General features: G+C 35.9%; 2 protein-coding genes across 2 annotated transcripts; one reads left to right on the top strand and one right to left on the bottom strand.

The window, feature by feature from the left end:
- Nucleotides 1-4,192: 4,192 nt before the first annotated feature.
- On the bottom strand, nt 4,193-7,899 carry Mrpl32 (mitochondrial ribosomal protein L32). The gene is made up of 3 exons (XM_076864211.2): nt 7,724-7,899; nt 5,422-5,594; nt 4,193-4,739 (listed from the first exon to the last, which is right to left on the bottom strand). Exons 1-3 carry the CDS (start codon nt 7,857-7,859, stop codon nt 4,485-4,487), a joined length of 564 nt encoding a protein of 187 aa, XP_076720326.1. The 5' UTR covers nt 7,860-7,899; the 3' UTR covers nt 4,193-4,484.
- A 150-nt stretch (nt 7,900-8,049) lies between these two features.
- Psma2 (proteasome 20S subunit alpha 2) lies at nt 8,050-19,359 on the top strand. Its single transcript, XM_076864201.2, has 8 exons — nt 8,050-8,131; nt 11,948-12,024; nt 12,767-12,899; nt 14,864-14,986; nt 16,176-16,257; nt 17,681-17,754; nt 18,937-18,994; nt 19,077-19,359. Exons 1-8 carry the CDS (start codon nt 8,091-8,093, stop codon nt 19,191-19,193), a joined length of 705 nt encoding a protein of 234 aa, XP_076720316.1. The 5' UTR covers nt 8,050-8,090; the 3' UTR covers nt 19,194-19,359.
- Nucleotides 19,360-22,904: the final 3,545 nt, after the last annotated feature.

The raw sequence follows: 22,904 nt of genomic DNA, 5'->3' as shown, positions 1-22,904 counted from the left end.
AACTTGGAAAAGTTGTTAAGAGGATGATATGTTAAAGATATTTGTAATGTTTAAATGGAATCTTGTATTACTTGGACATGTGTGTGTAGAAATCTATAAGAAAATTAGATTTGGAGGCACAGACAAGAGAGTTTTCTCTGAGACTTTAAAGTATGGAGAAGACAAGAGGGCACAGTGAGACTTTTATAACATTAAAATATTTTTCATGTCACATTTTTTATTCAAAATAGAATTTGCTTTATTGAGTCTGGTAGGGGAAACTATTGAGCATCATCCCTGGTTTTTACCCTCTAGAATCCAGTAGCACTAGACATCCTCTCAAGTTATGACAATCAAAAATGTTTGTAAACTTGGTCAGTTGTTCCCTGGGGATGAGAAGGGAATTATTCCTGATTGAAAATTACTGAATCAGAACAATGTCAGGGAGAAACTCAGTATTTTTTTTTTTTCAGATGCTGAAATGTTAATATTGGGGAATATTGGAGAAGTAGCTACATAGCAGTAGCATTCTGAGCTTTTATCCTGAACAATGCTCTTGTGAAGGACTTTATATTTAAGCAGTCTGTAGTACCCAAGAGTATAGTGTAGGGAAAAAAGGTCAGGGAAAGCACCCTAAAAGAAAGCAACACTGATCCCCTGGCAAAGGAAGAGAAGCTCTAAACAGGGTTATGAGTGAGGATAGCCTTCACTCTGCATTGCAGACTTTCCTACCCCGAAGCAATTCTGTCTGCTAACCACAGGCTGATGGCTTTGGTACAAGCAGACAATGTCCACAGTACTGCTAGACCTGACACCTTGTTATTTTATTTAAGACTCTCAGTGCAATTCACCTGCTGCCCCCTAGTGAGACTGCATGGTAATGCCTGGCTAAATTGTGCCAGTTCCTAATGTTTTCAAAGCTTAAATGGTCAAGCTTGCTTAGCATTTCCGTTGGCCCTCTATAGCTTTCCTCCCATCCTTGCTCAAAATTGCATCCCTAACCCTCACCTGTGACTTCCCAAATGTGGAGAAGATGGATGTTCAAATCAGTAGGAACAACAGAGAAACAGGCAGAAAACACGAAGGCATGAGCTTTGCGAGGAGTGTTCTCAATAGCATGCACTGAGTGCAGGGGACATGCCCTTGATTTACCTTAGGTGTTGCTGATCTAGATGCCCTTGAAACCAGTGAGAGACATCAGTTGGAAGAGACACCACCATTCTGTCATGGAGGCACAGATGACAATGTTATCACATAATACTGTGCTCCTTAAGAGTTGCAGTGGACGACAGAGTATCTATTTTTGTGTATATGCCAAGAAAAGAAATGCAACCATAGACAGTAGAGTTCCGTAGAATGGATTTTAAAATAATGAGGGGCAAATCCTGCTCCTGAAACATAACTACATAGTGAGGCAGAGGAACAGACCATGGGAGACTGAGGTGGAAGCAGATCAAGTAGGGGTCAGTTCAATATTCTAGACAAGATAATGGAAGCTCTGATTGGAATGGTAGCAGTGCAGGTGAAATTTGTGGTCAGATTCAAAGCATATTTTAAATGTAGGACCAGTGGGATTAGTAGATTTGCTCATAGGTTGGAAGTAAAAGAGAGAAAAGCTGGAATTATCAGGGTCAAGGATAAGTCTCTCCAGAATAGTCCAATAAAATGTCTTAATGTAGTGGTGTAGGAGTAAGGGAGTTAATTTCTAATGTTTAACACATGAATGAATTAGTTTTAAGTGACTGAATTCAAACTTACTGTGATGGTTAATCTTGGTTGTAAATTGACCTGAGAAATACCTAGGAAATTGGTAGAGCACACTTCTGAGTGTCTGTGAGAGTGTTTTCCAGAGATGATTGGCATGTGGGTCACAGAACTGAGTGAAGACCTGTCCTGAATGGAGGCAGCACTGTCCAATAGGCTGGACACCTGGATGGAATAAAAATGAAAGGGAGAAGCTCACATATATACCCACACTTCATTCTAGTGAGTGTTGTTTTTGCTGTTTTCATTCTGTAGACATCAACCTCCAAATTCTTCAGCTTTTGAGTGTGGACTGAAACCAGTGACTCTCCAAAAGCCTTCCAGGCTGTCATCCTTGGACTAAGGCTGCATCCTTTGTTCCTTTCGTCCTGAGGCTTCCAGCTTCTTGAACTGAGTACCTAGCTACTTGTTTCTCCAGCTCTCCAGGCTGCAGACGGCCATTGTAGGACCATGCAGCCTGATTATGTAGGCCCATAATAAATCCCCTCATATGTATTCTATTGGTTCTACTCTTCTGAATAACTCATGATGCTCTTCTTCTCTGAGAGTAAAAACTGGAGGTATGAAGCAATAAGATGCATTATAATTTTGAGGGGGCAATCCATTCCTAAAAAAAATCATAATCATAATCATTTTTATGACATGGTTGTCCAACATGAACTAGAAATATGGTTTTGCTATCTATTGCCTAATTTGGAGATACAAAATGGTGACCATGCCCACATAATCTTCGTAAAATAGAGCTTTCATTGTCAGTTTGGGTGTCTAAAACAATTTCTCACACTCTGGGGGCAGATTCAGTTCTGATAAGGACTGAATGGCTTCCTAGTTTGCAGATGGCCCTTTTCTTATATGCTTATGTGGTGGATAATAGGGAAACTTAGTGCCCCTTCTAACAAGGGCATTAATCCATTTGTGAGGGCTCCACCCATTATAACCTAGTTAACCTCCCCAAAGCCCCATATTTGCTAACACCATCACACTGGGTACTGAACATGATGTGAATTTGGGGAGAAGACAGTCAGTCCACATCAAAAGACAATCTGTTATTTAGAAATACAATTTGCAATGTATTAGTCAACTAGTTAACTGGCAATACTGAGTCAGCAGTGGAACATATTCAGGTAGATATAGTCCAATTTTGGCTTTCTTGAACTTAAAGATAATTTTGTACTCAAGGACATTTGCCTTAAGTTTGACATGTAATACTTTTGTGATTCAGCAAAGTAAAAAGCAATTATCTACAGATAATTACACATTAGTAATATGCATATAACTAATTCTTCTAGATCCTCAAAATTTTTTTGTTGTTGTTTAGATTGAACCAAGGACTTTTCAATATTTTGGAAGTCTTAAGAGATTTCCTTTTACAGAACTGTACTTCAACACTGGGTTATAGTGTATCCTATGAAATTTATCCTTTTACCTCTAGAATTGGCAACACAGAGTACCCCATGACAATCTTTACTATGAAGCTCGACAGAAATGTTCCTTAGGCTTCAGTTCCAAAATAGCAATGTACCTTATGGAGACTGTTCCATTTAAGTCAATGTTCCCTTTCCAAAGAAAATAAAGTTCAGCTGGGTACAGTAGCACATACCTATAATCACAGCAGGTGGGGAGGTTGAGGCAAGTGATCTGAAGTTCAAGGCCAGCCTCAGCAATTTAGGGAGGCCCTAAGCAACTTAAGTGAGACCCTGTCTCAAAATAAAAAGGGCTGGGGATGTAGCTCAGTGGTAAAATGCCTCTTGGTTCCAATTCCCAATATTAAATAAATAAATAAACTTCAGGGTCAATTTACTGCCTAATTCTAGTAATGTTAAGATTATTGTGGCATTCATTTTGCTTTAAATACATCCCTGGGCTTTGTTTTATCTGTTTACTGATTTTTTTCCTTACCTGTAATTTCCTTAATTCTTATTACCATGTGTTTCAATAAGCTGTCTCACTTTCATTTTAAACAAAGCAGGAAACAAAACAGCAAATCTGGGACACAGGGCAGACACAGGGCAGATACATTGTAGGAGAGGGAGAAAAAAATAAAAAATGAATTTCAGGAAGTTAAAAAAGTTATTGCTATGAAGAGATAAAGATGATAAAGTGCACAATAAAAGGATATATTAGAAGTAAAATGCAGTCAACATCCTTCACACATTTTTTTGATGTATGAGAAATGTGCTCATCTCTTTACTAAAAATTCATTTCCCTAACTATGGAATTCAAATTTTGTGAGCCATCTAACGAATTTTGAATGTCTCTGATTTAATGTAAAATGTAAGGAATTATTTCTATCATCTAAACAAAATAGAACAAAACCTTTCTTACTGACACAACTATGACTTTAAAAAATAATACCCAGAGTTCAAATACCACCCTATTTCCATGTATTAGTATTTATGCTTGTCTAAGAAAAACCACTGGCAAATAAAATGAGAAGCAAAACAGGTAATTCTTGCTATTAATTGTAAATTTTTTATTTTTGTGTGGAAATCTAATGTTTACTTAAAACCCAAAAGTATAACAGAAACAGATATATTAATCCATTGAGCCTTTCCATAAACATTTTAAGAGTTTACTCATGACATATTCTTTAAGTTAACTCACATAAAGCCAACTACTTATGAAGTATAATTTAAACTCTATTGATGATTTAATAACAAGCACAACATAAAAACCAAGACTCTTCCTCTGTTTCGGCATAAATGTTTTACTGTGAAGTTATCCTTTTAATATCTCTGGAGTCAATTCTGTGTGAACCAGGATGGCCGTTTCCTATCTCGTTCAATGATCCTCTTGCCTTGATCATTTTCTGATGGTGTCTCTCCTGAATACAGCACAACAGTCTCCACTGTAGGAGCCTTAAAAGGGCCCCCTTCTTGCTTCCTTATCTGCTGTCTGATTTCTCGAACCTCTTTGCACACCTTCTCATAGCAATAGCCACAAAGGACATGCTTCTGTTTCAGGTGACCACATTCAGGACAAATGTCTATATTGTTCTTTAAAACAAAAACATAATAAACAAAAACATATATAATACTTACATTTTAGAGATACTTACATCTTAGCTTTCTGAGAAGTGTTTAGGCTACATGAGTCATATACCACCTAGTTCAACCTCACTTTAATAGGGAAACTGAAAACAAGCAACACTGAATTTGAATCAATAGAAAATTTGAGAACTTTGCATCCAATACATTTTTACTTAAATACAGTAGTCATCTTCATATACAAAGGTTCTCTATTCCCCAGCTTCAAATACTAAATATCCCATAATGAGTCCATCAACACAGTGGGGTGACCTATGTAGACAGCATCCTAAGTAAGAAACTAAGGAAAGATAAATTCACTTTCAATTATCTTGTGGAAAACAAGATGACAAGATTATAACCCGTTTTCCTCTGCTTTATTACTATGTAATTTGAATTTCTGTATAGAAATCATAGGTTTGGTGGATAGTCTATAATTTTTTTTGTATGTGAGCACTGCTTAGTCCTTAATGTAAAATTCTCTGAACTTCTTCCCTGACTGCTTTTAATATTTAGACTAGAGGACAGCACACTTACATAATGAGAATATTGTATTTCACTTAGGCTGAATGATAGGCAGAAGATCTGAGACTGCGAGGCTACTCAAGGACAGACTTGAGGAAAAGCACACCCACAAAAATCAACACATTACCTTAACTTTAATAAGTTTGTGAGGGTTTCTTCTCCTACACCGGTTTACTTCAATGCTGCGTCTGTTTTTGGGAGCTGCCATCCAAAAGATGTTATCCAAAAAGCTGGAATTCTCCTTACTTCCACTGGAATCATTTGTAAATATGGCTGGACCCTGGACTGCTAATGCTGGTCCTATAAAATAAAACATGGAGATACAAAATCAGTTTCTAGCTCCTAAGAGACTATTTACAGATATCACTATCCTTGCTAATCAACTGTGATATGTTAACCAACACAAACATGTGTAGATATACTGACAGTTTAGAATGTTCAATAGAAATTTAACATGAAACCTGAGCTAGTAAAATATATAGAATTAAAACTAATAAAGAAAGGATAACTTAAAGAACACAAATAGAAGTTTATTTTAATGAAAACTGCTGAAATGAGTTAAGAGAAATTACATCAAGAGTTTCTCATCTCATGTAGTATAGAACTCAGGAATTCAGTAGTAAACATGAATAAAAGAATGACAGGTGCCTAACTTCAAAAAAAAAAAAAAAAGAAAAGAAGAAGAAGAAACAAAAATCACTCAATTGTCCACATTTTACTTGGTGGGCAGCTAAGTAATTAATTGATGTACAGGTATATCTGATTAAAATTGACTAAGTGCACTTCTGACCTGCAATGCAAAAAAATTTAAGAGGCTGTGTACTAGCCTCTTAAAATTAATTCATTTATCAAATCACAAGGTAAGTTCCTCAAATCTCTAAGTTCTTCAATAATATTTAATCTTGACTCCTGTCTGATCACTATGGAAAAGACAGCTCACCATTTCTTTGTATATTTTTATTTATGTGACTATCAATGTCTCATTTTTGTTTTTCTAAATTGCTTATAAAAATCAAAGAGATTCCTTTACTCCTTCTTTGGCTATTCTTGAGACTTAGAATACTATTTTTGTTTTTTAAGAACTCTTAAAAGTACATAAAACTCTCTACATTTAACAACAGATACTCTTTTTCAATAGATCTAAAAGTATTGCTAAGCGTGGCCAGTGGTTAATAACGCAGAATCTGGACTGTCTGTGGGACGCAGAGATTTTTCTAAGTCTATTTCTTCAGTTAAAAAGTGGTGAAAATTAATGAGATTGTTGAGAAGCTTTTCCCAGGAAGTGGTTGGTGAAAATGTACTTAGCTCAGTGTTTGGTATATTGTAGTACATATTTTCTTGGTCTGTATCTGTTTAAATTGCCTAGGTATTATCACTTTGGGGATATTTAGTAAATGTTAAAGCAATAACAGTTTTGACATCCAAAATATTTTCAATTAAAACTTGTTCCTCAAGGAATACAAGGAATCAGAATTAATCTGCACAGAGCTCAAACACCACAGAGAGAACAAGTTGCATCCTGTGGACAATGGAACTGAAAGAAATGACAATTGGGATCTGCAGTGGCCAGCCATAGTGCCAACTGAGAACTGCATAAGTATACACACAGGACAACTCTAAACTCCTGGACAAATGAGACTTAACCTAACTCTAGCACAACTTCTGGCAACGTAAGGTCATGTCCCTGGGATGACCTCAGCTCTCCTTAAAGTTTAAGCCTGAGAAAGTTCCACGCTGACAGGAAACTTTATTTTTGGTCTAGCCAATACACACCTGAATAGGCACCTGAATTCCTTATCTTACAGGATCTACTAAAAAGGAATCACAATTGTAAAGACATATCAGTTTCACCTCCAAAGCATCTCTCTCAAGAACCCAAGGCCATTCCTTTGGAATATAATCAATGATCAAGAAGGCTTCTGTCTCTGGGTCTCTTATGTGCGAACAGAACTCTACCTTGGATACCTGCGAGCTAGCAGACACAGCTGTACTAATCCCATTTACAATGACCAACCAGCCCCTTGCTCCATTTCACTTCTCTTACTCTTCCGACTCACTTGCCTCCATTCTCCTTTTAAAACGCCCGTATCATCTCTGTAAATTGGAATGAAACTCAGTTCTTTCTTCCTCCAGAAATTACTCGAAAGCATCTGTTTTCAGCATTTTAACAAAATTCGGCTGTGCTAATCCTTAACAAGCTAAGGCGCTTGGGTAACAATCTACATACGAATGGACAAGCACAGAAACTTTATTTATTTGCTCGATGCGCACAAATAGCTGCTATGGTTTCCAGGCTAAAGTAAGGAACCACGTTCCCCTATGCGCCTCCGGGAATGAGAAAGTCCAAGGACAAAAACCAGGAACTGTGTCTACCAAGCAGCCTGGGTCCCCTCACTGATCCACTTCCTACAGAGCCTTTCTTTACCTACCCCACGGAGGAGCTGTATACCCTGGCCAGCTCTTTTGAAGTTTTCGCTGCAGAAGCTCCCAGCAGTTTCGGAGCAGCCCCCGCGCAGCGGGCCACGGAGGCACCACAACCAGGAGCATGCTAGACGCCATCTTCATTGCCGGAAAACGGAACTCACTGGGCTGCTGGATCCTTCCCCTATGAATGTGCGCAAAGAACCAGAGTCGGGCAAATCTACCTTATAGAACTACAACTCCCAGAATGCCCCTGAGGTGGCTCTGACTCTGCTCCAATCAGAGAAAGAGAAGGCAAGGAAGAGGGCGGGGAAATGGAAAGAAATCGACAGCGGTGCGCATGTGCGCGATTGTGCTTTGGTTCTCCGGGTAAAGATGGCGGAGCGCGGTTACAGCTTTTCGCTGACTACATTCAGGTATTGAAGGGACCCCAGGGTCCTGCACGTAGCAAAGGTTGCAGGAGACTACCCGACCCCACTTTATTTGTAGTGGTTTGTGCCTTAGAATTTCCAGAGGGTCCAATGGGAAGTGGAGTTGGAAATGTAGCTTTGCAAAGTCATTTGCCGGGCCGGCTGGGGAACGGGAAAGCCTCGAAAGTCATGGTTCCGGCAGGCCTTAGGTGCCCATTTGGGGGACCTGGGAACCACTGGAGGTTGCGGAATCGGGAAGCTGCTAGGCAGGAATTCACTTTCGCCTTGAATACAAGAAAAGGAGGAGTTAGCTTGCTCCTGGTGACCCGTTCAGAATTCGGAATTTCCTTCTTGACCAAAGTAGGCCCCATGCAGGAGTGCCTGAAACTCGGAATCTCCACCAAATATGTGGGGTTGCATTTTTTTTTTTTTTTTTTAAAGAATCTCGGCTTTACGGTTAGGCCGGAGTCTTGGTTACAGTTTGGCCCTAGTGTCTTGAAACTTATGCTTTCGGTTTCTTCCGTGTCCCAATTAGAAGTGTAAGGACTGAAAAATGAAAGCGCTGATTTTTCTATCAGTTAGGTTGTTGTGGGCCCCAAAAATAACTAGGCTACAATATATGTTTTGGTCTTTTTGGTTTTATACAGAGGAATGCTTAAAGAGTTTAGGTTTTTCTGTTACAAAAGAGGGAATTAAAGTAATATTCTCAAAATACAGTTGAGGTGAAACATCGTACCCACTGTAAGAAAACCATCACTGAAGAATTTTTAAAAATGACCAGGGAAGGATTCTAGTGTGACCATTTTCTTAAGGATCAGTAATGTCCCATTTAGTTGTCCGTCTGACTACTGAAGGCACAGAGGATCTAACTTGTTGAATACTTTCTGTGTTGGTGCAACTTAATCCTCCTCCACTGCTTTACCTACCACCTGTAATGAATGTTATCTCACCATGTTACTGAAGAGCTATCCACACTTGGACAAATTAACTTGTCCAAGGTCGTCATTGAGTAATTAAGTGGACATACACTTTTTATTGCATGTTGTCTTACTAAAATTAAAAAAAAAAAAAAATGCCTTCCTCTTGGCAATTTTCAGTATGTCTGGGTGCAATAGTGTTTTGGCAAACTTTGAATGAAATTAGTTTAATTAAATGGTTTTGTTATATACCTTGACAGAGACTAAAATGTGCGAGGTAACCACTGTTCACTTATGTGAATATAACACACAAGATTCTTTATCTCTAAGGATAATTTTGGTGGAGCTGAGGCACAAAACAACCATATTTCATCAGGGACTGAATGGGTTTTTTTTGTATTGGGAATTTAATTCAGGGGCACTCAACCCCTCCCGCCCAAGCCACATCCCCAGCCCTGTTTTGCGGTTTATTTAGAGACAGGATCTCACTTTGTTGCTTAGCTCTTCTGCTTTGCTGAGGCTGGCTTTGTTGCTATCCTTCTGCCTCAGCCTCTGGAGCCACTGGGATTTCAGGTGTGCGCCACTGCCCCGGTAGGACCTGAAATTTTTTTTTTTAAGAGAATTTTTTAATATTTATTTTTCATTTTTCTGTGGACACAGTATCTTTATTTATTTTTATGTGGTGTTGAGGATCGAACCCAGTGCCCCGCGCATGCCTGGCAAGTGCGTTTCCGCTTGAGCCACATCCCCAGCCCAACTGTTGTAATTAAAAAAAAAAAAATTTTTTTTTAGAATGTTATGATTAGAATTAAAACTATTAGTGGTGGAACTGACTAGAGATTATGGGATGAAGAATGTGTTTTTGTACCTTACATTTAGCTGAAGATATTGACAATAATTGAGCAACTTGGCGCCTGTTGATGAATTCTGAAAAAAAAAAAAAATGTTTTTCTGTTACCCAGGAATTTTATTTTAAAAGGACAAGAGAAGAGGCATTAGTTTGAGTGATCAGCAAAGATCCATTTTTCAATGATTTTTTATTCTGGAAAATGAAAAGGAGCCAGCTGTTTGAAAATTTAGGAGTAAAGAGAATAGTTGATAGAAGGTGGAATATAATGAGCAAGGAGGTAATATAGCTGAAGGCTAACCATTCAGGGTCTGCAGGCCAGAGTGAGTAGTTTTCATTTTATTTTAAGGGAACCAAGAAGTTTTTATAGGATTTAGTTGTGGATAACATGCTACAGAGATAATTCTGTTTGGGAGTATAAGTAAAGTAAAAAGGTTACTTTGGTTATTCCAAGTAGAGGTGCTGGTACTTTACACTGAGGTGAGGGTATTATTGACTATAAAACATGTTCAGTTGCTCAGCAAGCTTGCAGGTTATTGAGCTTTCACAGAAAGTTGAAATGATAAAGGTATTTATAGGTGGCTCTGGGAGCAGAGAAAAGATAATTAAGTTTGCATGAGTCTTGAAATATTCCCTGGAGGTATTAAAACAATACTTGAAAGCTAGATGAACCCTGAAAGTTATGATTAGTGATCATTAAGTGTCAAAAAGTGTACCCAAATGTTATAATTTAAGTGCTTATTAATATTTTCCTCTCAAGTCAGCTAATTTTATTTAGTCTGTAAGCTGCCATTTTATCAGTCAAATGACTCTGGATTCCCAGTACTAGGTTATTTCCTAAAAAACATAACCAGAGCTTACACTTTGTTGAGGAAGACACATATTATAAAAATAATTCATATATGATGAACTTTAGCCAAAGAGAAAGTATAGGACACCTTAGGCATGATTATATGGGATTCAAATTAGTCTGACAGGGTGGCATCCCTTGAGGGCATAGCATATCTACTAAGGACTCTAGGATGACCAGAAGGAGTTTATTAGGCAATAGAGAAATGGGAGTCATGTGTAGGAATTAGCTTGTCAGAGGAGTTTTGACATCTAAAGAGCAGCCTGTTTGTCTGGAGCAGGGTGGGATGGTGAAAGTTGAGATTTGAGTGACAATACCTTTAATTGTATGAAGTTAAAACAGATGGCCTTCTGGGGCTTAAGATCATCTTCATATTTTTCAATAGTAAAAGATATGGACCCAGTGGTGACACAGAACCAATTACTTTATTCAGGATTTTGTTTGTTTTTCTATAAAATGAGGAGGTTGGTTTGTGATCCTGATTGTAATTCAGCAACTAGTTAGAAATAAAGTATTACCTAAAAGGCCAGTTTGGGACGAGTTATTTGCCTGCCAAACTCATGAAACTGGAGCTGTTAAATGTAACCATCTAATGGTTCTTAGAATTAGTTTTATATTATATGGAGAATACTTTGTTGATGATACTTATCTAGGTCTTGCATGTTAAGCCCTGTCTATTTTCTTAAAAAAAAAAAAAGAAGAAGAAGAAAAGAAAGAAACCATAGAAAATAAATGCTCTTTGGTTTTTAACAGACACATACATTTTCTTGGTTACCGTTCAGAATTTGCTTATTGCTAATACATGCCAGAAACTTTTATAGTCATTATTTCGTTTAATCATTGCAATAACACTTTAAAAAGAGAACTGCTATGTACTATTAACCTCCATTTTACAGGTGGGAAAACAAAAAGCTTAAGTAACTTGTCTAAAATCACAAGGGTGGTAAGTGGTGAAAAGAGACAATAGTAATGCTGTTATTCCAAGTACAAATACGAACCAACCAAAGGAAATAGAATATGTGATTCACCATGAGTATCTTCAAATCATCTTGAAAATTACTAAACAGCTTCATATAGATAATCAAAGGCCAACCGTTGCTTACGTTTTGATTAATGGGATTTGAGTTGTACATCTGCACTCAAGATGTTTCTACAAAAAACATTTGAAAATAATGTGAACTTAGCAAATACCTGTGTTTCCTTTTAAGCCCATCAGGTAAACTTGTCCAGATTGAATATGCTTTGGCTGCTGTAGCTGGAGGAGCCCCTTCAGTGGGAATTAAAGGTAATTAAGTGCTTTAGTCACTTTAGGTGCTTGTTAATAGTTTTCCTGATGGAAGGGGTAGTAATTAGTTTATAAGTAAATAGCTGTGATAGTATAATTTTTAAGTTCTTTTTGTTAACTTAGAATACTTTGAAGTTTAAAGAAAATAGTAATAAAGACTAATGAGGTGATTAAAATTTATTTTTAAAGTAAATGTAGAACCTTTACCTATTAGTTGTGATAACCTACATGTAGTCTTTCCCATTCAGAAAATCGAGTATTGTTTTGTTTTTCTACTGATTGTGTTGCTGCTCTCTTGCAGTTTATGTCATATAACTTTAAGTTCATTATAAAACATAATTTAAAGATAATGTGATTGTTTCATATCTTAGTACTCTTAAAGAAGAAGTCTTGATGTTATAAAAACAGGGACAAAGTTATCCAAAATATGGTGTATTTTAAAACATGTAAATTCTCAGATATCCTGTGGTACTTTAAGAGAAGTTGTGTTGTGTAGTGCCTTTAGTTTGGGGGACTCCCCCTCCCCCCAAGTGCATTTTAAATGACCAGTGAGGGAAAAATTGATTTACCATTTTTTAGGTAAATCAGAATTTAAAACAGGAATCTAGAAGAAGAGGTTTCATAAATTAGAGGAAATAACAAAGTAGTTTGGGTTTAATCCACCAATAATTAGAAAATGATTGAAATAGAGGTTTAAAATAATTAAATATATAGGTCTTTATTTTGTTTTTTGTTTTTAAAGCTGCAAATGGTGTGGTATTAGCAACTGAGAAGAAACAGAAATCCATTCTGTATGATGAACGAAGTGTACACAAAGTGGAACCAATTACCAAACATATAGGTTTGGTCTATAGTGGAATGGGTCCAGATTACAGGTACTTTATATTATTTATAGTTCTCTCTACCATCTCATGAATTGATTGTAAACTATACATTGAGGAAAAAAGTCAATGGATGTTCCTTTTTCTTTTAACTCTTTGTGTTTTGTTTAGCAACTTCAGCCTCATTAATAGCCTAATTTAGTTTGTCTATATACATTACATTAAGGAGATTAACTCAGTTTCCCAACATTTTAAAAGAGGAGATAGACATAGTACTTAGTCCTCTGTTTCTGTTTAGTGGATACCTTGATTCCTTCTGGTCACTATCCTTCCTCTGTCCTCCAAGGACTGGACATAAAGGGCTTCAGTGTTCCCTAATGCACTATTTATTTATTTATTCATACCAGAATTGAAGTCATGCAACCACTGAGCCATCTCCTCAGCCCTATATTGTATTTTATTTAAAGACAGGGTCTCACTGAGTTGCTTAGCACCTTGCTTTTGCTGAGGCTGGGTTCGAACTCTACAATCCTCCTATCTCAGCCTCCTGAGTTGCTGGGATTACAGGCTTGTGCCATTGTGCCTGACCCTAATGCACTTTTTAAATTTGTATATTTATCAAAAGAACTAGAACCATAAGTATTGCAAGCACTTTCGCCAGCAAGGGAATTAAATGACTTTGTAGCTTTTTTTTTTTTTTTTTGGTTTATTTTGTTTTGGGTGCTAGGGATAAACTTGGAGCCTCACATGGTTTGGCAAGTGCTCTTTCACTGCTCTACCCCTCTCCCTAATGCAATTTAAAAATGATTAAAACAGTATATGTTGTAGTAAACCATATTTTAAAAAGTATCAGATGGCAAAAGAAAGCATCATCATAAAACTTCATTATATTTATGGTTCTTGTCAAAGGGACAGAATTCTTAAAGGCCACTGAAAGTTGTTCAGTATGACAGCCTTCTGGGATCCAGAAGCTCAAAGACACATTCCCTTTGTATTTCATGGGAAAAGAGAGTATTGCTATTATATCAGGTTACCAACAAATAGAAAGCTTTTTATTCATGATTTTGTAAGAATAAGATAAATAGAGCCAAAATTTTACTTTAATAGAGTCAGGAAAAACAGCAAGATCACTGAAATGTAATCAGCTTTCACTATAGTGGATCTTGATACCATTGTATAGAAGGGAGACTGCAGTGTGCCACCACCAATAGAATAAACTTAAATGAGCATGAGTATCATACAAATATGTACAGATAATGTGCATATTTCAGATCAGTAGTATATGAGCAGGTACTATTATTTTGATAATATACTATTTATCTTAATATATTTGATTATTATGTCATATATTCTTAGTATCTTGACATTTTTATATTTTGAGTTAAAATAGTTTCTTACTGTTTCTTAATCTCTGAAGGTTACTTGAAAGTGTAGGCAGGGAGATTTAGGCATTCTGCAGAGAAGACTGCTGCAGAGTAAGAAAAAAAATGCTCTAAATTGTGTGTCTCTATGTTCACCCAAATTGTGTGTGTGTATGTTCATGTATGCATATGTGTGTGTTGGCTGGGGTGAAATCTAAAAAGACAGGGTGGCTGCTCTCAGGATAGGGGGGCATTCTTGAAGACTGTCTCCTATTGCTTGGCTCCTCTATGATGCTTTGATATTTTTTCCTAAATTAACTGGAATCTGATTTAAAAGTAAGACCAGCTCTGAGCTGGTAGCTATTATTAAAGCATACCTATAATGCTAGCTACTTGGGAAGCTTAAAACAGAATGTTTGTAAATTTGAGGTCAGCTTCAGCAACTTAGTGAGACCTTGTTTCAAAATAAAAATAAAAGGGGCTAGGGATGAGTGGTACAGCACTCCTGGGTTCAATGCCCAGTGCCCCCCTATACATACAAAAAGAGATACATAATAAACTTATGTTGTAGGTATATGCCTAGAGAAGGGTAATGGGTCTTTTTGAGTAGTAGAGCATCCTAATTTTAATTAAATATTATTTCTTCCTTCCTTGTAGAGTGCTAGTGCATAGAGCTCGAAAACTTGCTCAGCAGTATTATCTTGTTTACCAAGAACCTATTCCCACAGCTCAGCTGGTACAGAGAGTAGCTTCTGTGATGCAAGAATACACCCAGTCAGGGTAAGTTGATTTTATTATTCAAAATGAGTTATGAATTACAAGGAAAAAAGTCATTTTAAAAGAGGAGATATATAAATAGAGATTTGCTCTCCCTGTATTTGCCTAAAAATGGAGGAAATCACTAAGATTATTTCTGATCTTAACTGTACTGAAAATGATTTCTTTTTTTCAAAGAAAGAGAGAGAGAACTTTAATATTTATTTTTTAGTTTTCGGCGGACACAACATCTTTGTTTGTATGTGGTGCTGAGGATCGAACCCGGGCCGCACGCATGCCAAGCGTGCGCTACCGCTTGAGCCACATCCCCAGCCCTGAAAATGATTTCTTAAGGAAAAATGTGAACGCAACAGCAGAAAGTAGCTTTTAGATACCCAAAGACCTTTGGCTGGTTACTAATTAAAACATTTATGGGCAATGATTAGTATTTCTACATTTGTCTTCCCAGTGATAAACGATTATTAAAGGTAATGAAAGTAATAGCTGTTGGATACATTTTATTCATTTTAATCCCGATGTTTTTAGGTTTGGGTGTGAATGAGAGTACATAGGTAGTTGTTGAAATGTAAACTCAATGGAAAAAAGAAGTTTATTTAGTTCACAGTTCTGGAGGTTCAGTAACATGGTGTTGGCATCAGCTTCTGAAGATGTTCTTCTGGCATGTAGCATTACACGGCCAGAGGGAGCCCTTGCAAGATAGGTCATGTGGTGAGAGAGGAAGCAAGACTATGTGAAGGAGCTAAACTTGCTGAATTGTAACTATCCACTCTTGTGGGAACTAGTCTGTTCCTGTAATACTTAACCAATAGGCATTAATCCTTTCCGAGGATGGTGCCCCATGACCTAATTTCCTTCTACTAGGTTCCACCTCTTAAAGATCCACCACCTCTCATTCCATTACATTGGGAATCAAACTTCTATACATGAACTTGGAAATAAACCCTACCCAAACTAGGGTAAGGTGTTACTCCATTCATCAAAACTTAAATTTAATTATTGCTTCTCACTTCCATAAAGAGAATTATTTTGAATTGATTCATTTACAAAAACTTTAAATATTTTCTAAGGAACTTCTAAGTCTAATTCAGTTTATTTGATAATTTGCTTTTCTTGAGAGTATTGATAAGTTTTCACTTGAGGGTGATTTTTAATACCATGAACATACCAAATAATTTTCTTTTGCTTTCTGCAGTGGTGTTCGTCCATTTGGAGTTTCTTTACTTATTTGTGGATGGAATGAGGGACGACCATATTTATTTCAGTCAGATCCATCAGTAAGTATCATTAGATGTATTTGAGGGATTTGTTAAAGTACTCTTAATATCTAATAAAAGAAGCCATGAAAGTTTTGAAATTTAGCAATATTTTCTCTTTTTTATTTGGAGTTTAGAAAGTACAAGGTGTGTATTAGTTTGCACATTTAAAATTCTGATAACCTGACCTTTTGCCAAGGAAGCTACCAGTTATAACTTTTCCCTCTTTTTCTGTCTTGTTCATTAACATTGAGTAACTTGTTGAAATAGTTGTTATCAAATCTCATTAAATCTATAGAATTCTGTTACTTAGGAAAATGTTGCAATTAAACATATGAATCTGGAGAAATATTATCTTTGCTAGCAGGTTAATCTTGGAACTGATTTTTGAGTGTCACTCTTACCAGCAAAAAATATTAATTCAGTGTTTTGCAAAATGAATGTAACCAATATTTTGGGCAAGTTGTCTGCTCTAAAACAGAAGACTGGTATCTAGAATAGAAAGCATTCCTAAATACCATTCCATATCATTCCATTTGTCATAAGAAAAAGTTTAAGATTGGGGACTAAATTTTCATTGTTTATGGTAGGTAATTACAAGTTCACTCAATACTAACCTTATTTATAAACTTAAAAGGCAAAAAAATTTATATATATGATGGTTACTTAAATCAGAAAGGGAAGTATTGGGGGAATTTTGACATTGTTTTTACCTCATCCCTGGGCTTCTGAAGCTAAATGACAATTTCTTTTACTTCACTTTCCAGTGGGTAGCAGAAGCTCCCATCTCTGGAACTGTATGCATTTTTCTTGCTCTGTTATCTAAAAGGCAATTGTTTAAATTGTTTTAATATGTTTGATATATCTTTCTTGGTACTTTTTATTATGTGCGTATGTTTTTCAACAGATGATGTCATGCTATTTATGATATTGCTGCTGCTTTCATTTCACTTCAAATTACAAAATATCAAAACCTTTGAATACTTTTTAAATGAAAAGCTACCTCTTTAATTTATTCACTAATGGAGTTATGTGATAGATTTTTAAGTCCCTTCAATCCAGTAAGCTAAACTGTTACTCTTAATTACTTGTTAACCCCAGTTTTCTTTAACTTTTTTTTAATAGAATTTATTTATAGTACACTGCATCATCAATAATTTGCATCATTGTTTGTTCACTTTTGATATATATACATTTCAGAGGAAACTATCACCACAGACAAGATACCAACTTTTTCCTTAATTTCCAAGTTGTTTCATGCCTCTTTATCATCTATCCCTCTGACCTTTTTAAAAGATAATCTATTTGTGACATTTTCATTCCATTCCAATAAGTATTCTATGACCTTAGAAATTGAGACCAGTTACAGAGTTTAAAAGCAAATGTTAAAATAATACAGTTGTATTAGTTTTTAAAAATGTGTCTCTTTTCCCTTTATGATTAGGGAGCTTACTTTGCCTGGAAGGCCACAGCCATGGGAAAGAACTATGTAAATGGGAAAACATTCCTTGAGAAAAGGTGGGCTCACAATAACTGGATTCAGCAGTGAATTGACTTTACACTTTTCAGCACACTTTATTATCATGGACCTAAACAAATTTGTGGTACTATTCTGTATTTGAACCTAGTTACAGATAGAAGAAACAGAAAACTTCTCAACATCCTGTCTTCCTAGCTTTCAGAATAAGTGGTATATTAATTTCTTAAGGACATCTTTTTTCACATTCTTGTTTTTTTCTTAAATAATTTTTTTTACTTAATTTTCCCTGTTATTAAAAAAAATGTTTAAATGATTTAATAGCAGCTGTATATTATGATGACAGAAACATTGTGAAATCAAGAAATTGTGATAACCAAATACCTGCTGTTGAGTAGATTAAATGTATGATTTGTGTTCTTGATGAGGAGTGGAACACTGTGTAAAAGTCTGCTGTCATTGCAGAGCACAACAAATTGCTTTCACTTATTCCCAGTAGTGTTCCAGACTCAGCATTGTTATAGTCCTCAAAAATGTTTGACCTTTGGAACAGAAAGCTTTTGTAATTGACTTGAACAGATGACCCTTTTTAGTACATATTTAACATATTAATATTAGGGTTATTAAAGACATTAGACTTTCACTTAAATGGTAAACTTAATCTTGGAGTCTTAAAGCACTTTGCTTAAAATTTTACTTATTGAGTCCAAACATTTCACATGTCATAACATGTTATAGCTTATAAAAACAAACAAAATTTTAGCAAAGGTCTGATTTTTCTGCTTTATTTTGTAATTATAATATTATTTCAATTTTATTAAAGTATTTATACTTAATAAATTTCCTAAAACTTTTAGGATTATACTTTTTCCAATGTTTGGGAATTGAGCACCAAATGATGTTAAATTTCTTATTTGGGGACAGCTATCAATGAAGTTATTAGAGGAATTAATGCATTATTTAGTATTTTTAAGAGCATTAGATTTTTTTTAAAAAATCTTGGGGCTGGGGTTGTGGCTCAGTGGTAGAGTGCTTTCCTAGCATATGTGAGGCATTGGGTTCCATCCTTAGTACCACATATCAATAAATAAAATAAAGGTCCATTGACAACTAAAAAGTATATATAAAAAAAAAACTTACGCTGTTGTTGTCATTGTATTTGAATTGATATGAAGAATATAAATAGTGCCATAAAGTCATTTTTTTTTTTAAATTTTCTTTAGATATAATGAAGATTTGGAACTGGAAGATGCCATTCATACAGCCATCTTAACCCTAAAGGTTAGTCTCCTATCTGCTAACTGGATTTATGAGGATTTTATAATTAATTGGAAAATTGATTATTTCACCTTCTTCTCAATAGGAAAGTTTTGAAGGGCAAATGACAGAAGATAACATTGAAGTTGGAATCTGCAATGAAGCTGGATTTAGGCGGCTTACTCCAACTGAAGTTAAGGATTACTTGGCTGCCATAGCGTAATAATGAAGTGACTGAACAATCCAGAATTTCAGATAATCTATCTACTTAAACATGTTTAAAGAATGTTTTGTTTTGCAGACTTTTTGCATACTTATTTCTACATGGTTTAATGGACTGATGTTTTTAAAAATGACACTTATAAATCATAATAAACTGTTAAATTCAACTTGCAGCTTTTTATGAGTTAGTAAAATTTTAACACAGCTATTTCCTGTTTTTTATCATAGCTGATTTCTAGAAACTACATTGCAAAGCAGAATGATGAAATCACTCTTAAGTTTTGGTGTACTTTTGGTTAAGTCAAATCTTGTTACCCCATTTACCCCAGGATGCTGCCTGTTTCTTAAAGTGCTGATTTTGAGAAACACTGCTTTTAGAGCTGGGAGAATATGCAGACTTTCATGGACTCATGAGACAAGATATGAAGCATAGGTGTTAGGCACCAGTAAGTGTGTATCAGTGAGGTCCTTGAGTGCCCTGTGTGAATGTATTGGAGCTATGAAGAGAGGTCAAATAGGTCTCCTGTGGAAGATATGTCAAGTAAATAAACGACAATTTGCTGGTTCCTGTTGGTTTCTCTATCACAAGTAGGTAAGCTTATTTAGAAGGAACCCTAGGTGGTATTAGGCTTGTGTTTTGTTTTGTTTTTTACTTTTGGATAGGAAAAATGTTGTCTGCCTTATTCACAGCAAAGAGTTTATGAACATTGTTAGTCTTACTAACTTGAGATAATAGGCAAATAAATGTAGTTCAAAAGATTTTGAGTAAGATTTAGCTAAGCTTAGGGGGAAAGTTTAGCTTTAGCCTTGCCTTGGAGCAATTTTGACAGGATTCTCAGTTCTACTACTTGCCATCACCTTAACTCCATATATTATGAGTAGTGGAAATGTTTTAAGAGATAGTAGATGACACATTGATCTCCTGTTTTAAGATGTTTGTAATGAAGCTTCATCTGATAATCTCTTCTTTTTTTTTTTTTTTTTTTTTAGAGAGAGAGAGAGAGAAACAGAGAGAATTTTTAATATTTATTTTTTAGTTTTTGGTGGACACAACATCTTTGTTTGTATGTGGTGCTGAGGATCGAACCCCGGCTGCACGCATGCCAGGCGAGCGAGCGCGCTACCGCTTGAGCCACATCCCCAGCCCCTGATAATCTCTTCTTATGGGCTGTTGGTATATTGTGTCTCCAGCACACTAGAAGGTGAATGTGTAGTAGTAGAAAAGAATGGACCTTGAAGTAGGTCTCAGCTTATCCACTTATAGGCTAAGTGACTTGTACAAGTTAATTATCTCAGAGGCACTCGTTAAAGGACTTAATTTGATAATGCAAGTGAAAGGCCTGGCCTTGTTAATGGTTAAATACAGTGCTTTTTAATTTGCTTAGACCCTCTGTAATGTCCAGTATTAAAAAACTAGAGGAATGCCAAAGTTCTACAAATGAAAGAAGGGAAGAGATGGTACTGAATTTAGGACAAGGAAAATGCATGTAGATTCTTATTGGGTGCTAACAGTGCATTCTATAGAATAAATGAGGAAAATTTAACTGAATTATATCCGATCGAGGGGCAATTTTCTGCCTCCTGTCCCCATTCACTTCAAAGCCCACTTCAACTGAAGCTGCCCATAACTCCAGTCTCTTTATTCAGCATTTATTCTTTTTCAGTGGTCTTAAAATTAAGCTGGTCCTTTTTGTCCCAATTCTTGGGAAGCTCGATTCTTTAATGTAGCAACCCATTACATCCCTAAACATTCCCAAGGCTTTGAATCATGTCTAGCCTGTGGATTCTAGCTTCTTTTAGTCTATTTAAGCATTATAATACTCCTAAATGTTCTTAACCCCTCCCTACTCTTGGTTCAATTCTATCTTAAAAACGTTTGTCTCCACTCTGCCCTGTCCTTTTTCTTTCCCAGTTCCTACTGAACCACAAATTTAAATTTGCAAAACAGTGATTAGCAGAGAAACATTGAAATGTTCAAAATTCATGTAAATGGTAGTATGAAGGGGTTGAAAAGGAAAGGGGAGTAAGAAAAGACTATTATAGTGCTTTATAATTATTGAATGCCAATACATTGGGAATCAGGTATTTAGGAAAGATCAAAAGAATTTTCATCTATTACTCACTTATTTTCATAGTATAAAACTCCCCGCTCTCAGTACTTAAGCTCACCTCTTTGCAAAGGCTTCATATATGCTAAGCAGTCTCTCTATCATTGAGCTATTTGTTTAGCCTATTATCTTCACTCTTTATCAAGTGCCCCCTTACCTTGTAGGAAAGCTCTCTCAGACCCTAATTGTAAAAAAGAGCAAACTGATATTCATTGAATTGCCCAAGAACATGAAATAGTTGATAGTTCCCTTGGATTAGGATCCTGATTTCCTGACTAATGTCATGTTGCCTCACAGGGGTTCTCTTCCTTCCACCTATATTGCTTAAAGAACAAGTAACATCGGGCTACCAAGTGATAATTTCCGGAGCATGTGAATATTTTTAAAAAGTTAGGTAACCCACTTCATCAGAGGCCATGCACCTCAATTTTCATCCCCTGAAAGCCAGGACTTGTGTAGGTACTTGCCTCCCTGTTTCAAAAAAAAAAAAAAAATTGGATGATATAGCCTTATGTGGTTCCCAATATTTAACTACTGTCAGTTCAGATAAGAATATAGACCTCTGTACAAAAGTTCCCCTCCAGTTCCCTACTCCCTGACTCAACAGAAAAGATTTTTCTTTTTAGGACTATATAAGTATACTATGATTATATTTTCTAAATAAATTCTCTGAAGGGGATACTGCATTTTTTTTTCTTTGTTTACTTTGCTATCTGTGTTTCTGCTTTTCCCCAGCAGAACTTAGAAAATCCTATGAATACTGTTTTCCTCATGGTCAGATGAAAGGTAATTTTTAATATTCTCTCCCACACACTTCCCAGAAGCTCCTCTCTTGGAGATGTCAGTCCTCAGGAACCAATGCCAGCTAGTTGCTTGTTTGAAACCATTCTCTCTCACTTGGCTGGGTTAAAGATTCTAGGTTAGAAATAAATTATCTCCACATTTTGAAAGCAGTCCTCCCTTCTGAATTCCAGTGTTGCTGATGGAATCCTACTGTTTTTGTATACGTGATGCCAAATGGTTTGTTTATAACATTTTCCCTCTGCAGCTCTTAGGATTCTTTCTTTTATCTACAGTGTTCTGAAATTTCACAATGGTTTATTTGCCTTAGTGTGTGTGTGTGTGTGTGTTTTTTTTTTTTTAACATTCAATGTATTAAGTAGTTTAGCAGACCCTATCACTGTAAAAACAAAACAAAAACCAAGAAAATCACTTAAAAGAAACTTTTAAAACTTTCCTTTTCTTTGTTGCCAGTTTAGTTCTAAAAACATTTTTGAATACTGGACTTACTTTTTGCCCTGTTTTTCATTTCTCCTTTTCTGCTTTCTAGATTTTTTTCCACCACTTTTTTTGTTTTTCAAATTTGGGATATTCATTTTACATTTGAGGAATAATTTCTTATGCTCTGCTGTCTCCCCTTCTTTAAAAAATAACTATTCTCATTTCGAGGCAAATATCTTTTATTTGAAGATGCAAATTATAAAATATTTTTTAAAGCCCTTTTGTCTGCTTTCTTTTTCCTTCAAATTCCAAACAAAACAATTTTTTAAAGTGCTGTGTTTGAAGCCTGGATCTATCTTCTGGGAGATGTTCATTGATTTTTC

The sequence above is a fragment of the Callospermophilus lateralis genome, chromosome 1, assembly GCF_048772815.1.
Source record: "Callospermophilus lateralis isolate mCalLat2 chromosome 1, mCalLat2.hap1, whole genome shotgun sequence".
Classification (NCBI taxonomy): Eukaryota; Metazoa; Chordata; class Mammalia; order Rodentia; family Sciuridae; genus Callospermophilus; species Callospermophilus lateralis.
Note: the sequence above shows the minus strand (reverse complement) of the source record. Positions and strands in the feature narration are given on the sequence as shown.

What these genes read in the sequence shown, in the direction of transcription:
- Psma2 (XM_076864201.2), top strand. Translation starts at nt 8,091, where the DNA reads ATGGCGGAGCGCGGTTACAGCTTTTCGCTGACTACATTCAG. An exon ending in CCCTTCAGTGGGAATTAAAG is followed by an intron (nt 12,025 to 12,766) that starts GTAATTAAGTGC and finishes TTGTTTTTAAAG; the next exon opens with CTGCAAATGGTGTGGTATTA. An exon ending in CAAGAATACACCCAGTCAGG is followed by an intron (nt 14,987 to 16,175) that starts GTAAGTTGATTT and finishes TGCTTTCTGCAG; the next exon opens with TGGTGTTCGTCCATTTGGAG.
- Mrpl32 (XM_076864211.2), bottom strand. Translation starts at nt 7,859, where the DNA reads ATGAAGATGGCGTCTAGCATGCTCCTGGTTGTGGTGCCTCCGTGGCCC. An exon ending in GTATACAGCTCCTCCGTGGG is followed by an intron (nt 5,595 to 7,723) that starts GTAGGTAAAGAA and finishes TTTATTTTATAG; the next exon opens with GACCAGCATTAGCAGTCCAG. An exon ending in ACAAACTTATTAAAGTTAAG is followed by an intron (nt 4,740 to 5,421) that starts GTAATGTGTTGA and finishes TTTGTTTTAAAG; the next exon opens with AACAATATAGACATTTGTCC.